Source organism: Leptonychotes weddellii, chromosome 13 (genome assembly GCF_054177405.1).
Source record: "Leptonychotes weddellii isolate Sample4059 chromosome 13, ASM5417740v2, whole genome shotgun sequence".
In the NCBI taxonomy this organism is placed as follows: Eukaryota; Metazoa; Chordata; class Mammalia; order Carnivora; family Phocidae; genus Leptonychotes; species Leptonychotes weddellii.
Window position 1 is genome coordinate 59,381,623 of NC_138381.1, and position 4,757 is coordinate 59,386,379.

The 4,757-nt window shown below is 45.6% G+C and overlaps 1 protein-coding gene across 1 annotated transcript in view; it reads right to left on the bottom strand.

The window, feature by feature from the left end:
• LOC102733595 (sodium/glucose cotransporter 1-like) overlaps positions 1 to 3,927 on the bottom strand; it is a 36,467-nt gene extending 32,540 nt beyond the window's left edge. Inside the window, 3 exon segments of the mRNA XM_031037007.2 lie at positions 749 to 829; positions 1,865 to 1,970; positions 3,823 to 3,927. Of these exon segments, the coding sequence (XP_030892867.2) occupies positions 749 to 829; positions 1,865 to 1,970; positions 3,823 to 3,924 (289 nt within the window). The 5' untranslated portion in view covers positions 3,925 to 3,927.
• Positions 3,928 to 4,757: the final 830 nt, after the last annotated feature.

The following is a 4,757-nucleotide window of genomic DNA, read 5'->3' on the forward strand; positions in this document are numbered from 1 at the left end:
GAGATCCAGATCTTCTTACATCTCAGGCTGGTTTCGTGGGTGCTCAGAGTGGTCTGGTAGATACCCAGCTCAATTCCGGGGACCAGTTGAAATAGGGTCCCCTACTCCTCCGCCATCTTTCCCCCCTATAATTTTCATTCTTACTACTTAATAAGCACCTACTATGTGCCTCAGACTGCACATTATGTGCAGGATACAATGGTTTTGGTTCTTAAGAAGTTTTGGAGCTAGGAGGTATAATTTCTTATGTGACACAATCAATGAACAATCAAGATATGTATCACAAAAATATTAAGTGGTATGTGGTAGTGATGTGAGTCCACAGGAAAAAAGACATGTAGATGGAATAATCATAGAATCACACCTTTGGGGGGGAGGTGGATCTTCTGTTGACCTTGCTGGGTGGATTTAACCACATGGATGAAGAGGAGAGGGGCTTCTAACTAGAGAGGAAGAGCATGGACAGAGGCACAGAGGTGGGGTGAGTGGGGTGGGCCTCTTGACACTATCCCAAAGCACTAGAGTTTTTCATTGTCACTCCTATTTCTCGACTCTTCTGTCTTCTGAAGTGAGCAGAAGTTCCCCCCCACTGCCCATCCCCGACTTTTTGGGTGATGTGAGACAATGCTCTTGGGTTCTGAGGGCTTCAGCCTCGTCATCTGTGAGATGAAGGTGCTGGAGTGGCCCTCGGCAACAATCAGATTCAAAGGTTCCACTCATGGTGCCCAGTCTTCCAAGATTGACTTACCAAAGCCCATTAACAATAGTGATTCCAGAACCATAACAGCAGCAGGGAAGGTATCAGTATAAACCACAGCTGCAAAACCACCTGAATAGGTAGGAGAGAAAGAAACAAAAGCCACATTTGAGACTCTCTGCTGAAAGTCACTTCTGTGTCCCTATTCTACATCCTTGCTTCCTCCCAGATTGCTCCATTCACACCTTTTGTACCTTTAAGTCTGTAGGTCTTACAATACAATGTTTAATCTTTGTACGTCCTGTTTTCTCTCTTTAATATCCCTCACGATCTTTTGTTGGGTTCTTATCTTGCCCTTCTATGTCCCAATTTCCCTTTACTTCCCCTTTTTTGGATGGATGAAAAGCTGGTAGTTTTCCTAAAGAAAAAAGTACATCTTTAATCATAAAATCTCCATTTGGAAGCCACGGTTACTAGCATCCCTGGCTTCTACCTGCTAGATGCCAGTCGAACCCCCCCAGTTGTGAAAACTAAAAATGTCTCCAGACATTACCAAATGTCCCCTGGGAAGAGACACCCAGCTTCCACTCCCCTGTGCACTGACAGCCATTGACTGAGTGCATTCCATTCCCCACCCTATTTCTCCCCCCCTCAGACAGTGGTGAACTACCAGGGACACTCACCAGCACCCAAGATTTGCATTGTGGCTGGAAAAAACAATTGATGAGAGCTCCACTCTCAAAACCTTAGGCAGAGACTCTGGGACAGAACCGCCTACATAAAAGATCCCATCTGATGGCCTGACCAGGTTACCAGGATGCCTCTAGCTGCTGCCTCTCCCTCATTCCCTTTCTGTTTCTACTCCATTACCTGGCAGCCTGTAGTGTCAGGCAGTGGCCCACCCCAAACATGATCACTTCTATCCTTGCCAGTGCCCTTGGAAAGCCCCCACAGACCTGACCTGATTTCTAGAGGTAGGACACCACTTAGGCATCCCACCACAATTATTTTCACTGTTCTACCCCCTGGGGCCTAGCAATGTGATCTACAGACTTAGAGAAAATGCAAAAGCTGGAGACCCCCTGCCTCAATGTCTACTAGCACTCCACTATAAGAAGGAGAGCTTTTGTGTCAATAGAAATATGTGTGTGGTTACAGTAACCTCACCTGTGATGGTATAAATGCCAGTAATTGTCAGCAAGACTATGGTGGCCAGGTAGACATCTAACCCCAAAACCAGTCTCATGACCTTGGCACCAGTACAGATCTCCACCTGAAATGAGTACAAAGGCAATAGGCTGCATTTTCATTTCCAGCTCATTCAACAGCAATATCATAAAGACCTTAGAAGCCATCTGCAGGAAGTGGTCTATGGTTAGCACATCCACTCCATCACTAATGGACATGGGCTGAGGTCTACCCAAGTTCTGTTGGGCAAAAAGGCTTGTACTCCATGAGTTCAGCAAGGTCAGCACCTTTAGGGCTTGGGTTAATCCAATTAATTCAGTTCAGATGAAACTTAGCCTCTTCCTCCCTGGAGATTTGGAGCAGGGAGTGTGCCCAGAGAGAGCCGTTCCTACAGTTCTGCCATTGGGAAATGGCAAAGGGGACAGCTCATGCATCAGGGGCTGGCAAGCTTTTTCTCTAAAAGACCAGATGGTAAATACTGTAGGCTTTGCAGGCCACATACTGTCCCTGTTTTCCACAACCATTTAAAACTGTAAAAAACCATTCTTAGCTCAAGGACTGTACAAAGGAGAACACTAGGCTGATTGGCCTGCAGGACAGATTTGTTGATCCTTGGCTTACCTGGCACTGATTTTAAAGCATGTGCACATCATTTAACTGGCTAATCTCTAACTTTGTTATTGTGGTCTCCAAACTAGGGATATAATGGGCAGAGATCCTCCCAACATTCATCTATTCATTTATTCACCAAATGTTTACTGAGCACCAACATAGTAGATACTCAGTAGGGTTCAGAAGACACAAGAATTACTAAGACTCAACTGCTGTCCTCAGGGACCTTATATTTAGTGACAGAGACTAAATAGGCAATTTCTTTCTTTTTTTTTTTTAAGATTTTATTTATTTATTTGAGAGAGAGAGTGAGAGAGAGAAAAAGCACAAGAGGGGGGAGCGGGAGAGGGAGAAGCAGACTCCCCGCCAAGCAGGGAGCCCGATGAGGGACTCGATCCCGGGACTCCAGGATCATGACCTGAGCCGAAGGCAGTCGCTTAACCAACTGAGCCACCCAGGCGCCCCTAAATAGGCAATTTCTATGCAGAGTGTGGTAAGTGACATTCATTCGGTCACCAAACCAAACCAAACCAAACAAAACCCCAAAACATGTGTCAAGTACCTTAAGTGCTAATCATTTTCTCAGCACAGTGGGTAATGTAGTGAACAAGCCAGGCAAGGCCCTGGGCCTCGAGAAGCTTGCACTGAAGTGGAGGAGACAGATAATAAGCAAGGAAACGGATAAATTACTCTCACATGGTAACAAGTATTACAAAGAAAATAAAAACCCAGTAATGGAGTAGAGATTGACTGGACACACTCATGGAAGGCCTCTCCAAGGAAGTGATATTTAAAAAATCTGGGAGCACATTCCAGACACAATGTAGGGCAAGTGTTAAGGGCTTCAAAAGGGAATAACCTTGCTGGGTTTGAGAAACAATAAGGCAGGCAGTGTGGCCAGAGCATGGTGAAAACAAGGGAGGAGACTAGGAGACAAGGCCGAGAGCAGGGACAAGAACAGGACATCTCTACAGATCATAACAAGGGGTTTAGGTTTTCTTGTAAGGGTGGTGGAAAACTCCTGGATTGTTTTAAGCAGAGGAGTGACATCACCTAATGACATGACACAGGTAAGCCCAAGGTTCTCTAGAAATACAAAGGAGGGACCTATAACCTAGGCTTGGGACAAAACAAGACGCCTCTGCCTTTATTTTTTGCAAGTATTATTAAGCTATTTTTTTCTCTCCTCTTGCTTACACAGCAGAGGCCATAAGTAACTTATGGGGCCCCAGGGTGAACTGCTGAGACCAATCTAGTACTGTCCCGCCCACTGAATTTTTGTTTACTTTTGTTTCGTTTCTTGGGCTGGCTTTTACACAACTCACCGAGATCTTATTGAAGATATAGAGGAATAAGTACAGAATAGCGAGGAGGAGCTGGATCGGAAAGCCACCAAACCTCTTCCTCAAATATTCTGGCATCGTCATCACCTATACAAGCAACAAGAGAAGTCACCACCAGGTAGAGCGCCAGAAGAGGCGGACCCACAAGGATGTGCCTTGCTCACAATATGCTGGTCATCACCGAGACACAGCTGATGGTAGGAGCAGCCCAGGAATAGAAGGTGGGGCAGGGTCCTCCACTCTGGCTTCACACTGCATGGCACTTGTTAGGATGGGGGAAATAAGAAAGGAGAAGCAATAGTACTGTATTCAAGAAGCCTGGAGCCTAGCTTTCTGTGTAATCTCCTGAATGCAGAAGGAAATCCAGCTAACTGAACAGGTCTAATGATGACACATCACTTTTATGAAATAATCCGCAGAGCAAAAGTAAATGCCTTATCACATACTACAAATGTAACAACTGCTCAGGAGAGACAGAACTTGACTCAACAGCTCTTGGACCAGGTCCTCTGTGCCCATGCTCTCGTGCACGTGCTGGCTGTCCCCAACAATCCTGTTCACTTTGACTTCCATTGTCTCGGGCTGTGGGCACCCCATGGCAGGGAGTGTGCCTCTTTGTTCATTAGGTTCCTGGACCCAGGCACAGTGCCTGGCTCGTGGTAGGTGAATGAATAATAGTTAAATGTATACTGTTCCACCGCCTGTCCTGAGTATCCTCACGTCCACCTGCTCACATGTGTCTATTTTAAGTTCTACCTCAAATTCCATCTGCTTTATGAAAACTTACCTGTGGGCTTCACAGGGACCACATGTCCTCTCCTAAACACCTAGGACTTTAATATTTTCACCTTCTGTTTGGTTCTTAATCATATACTGCCAAATATGCCTCTTTTTCAGTGATGTTCTAAGCTGTTTTA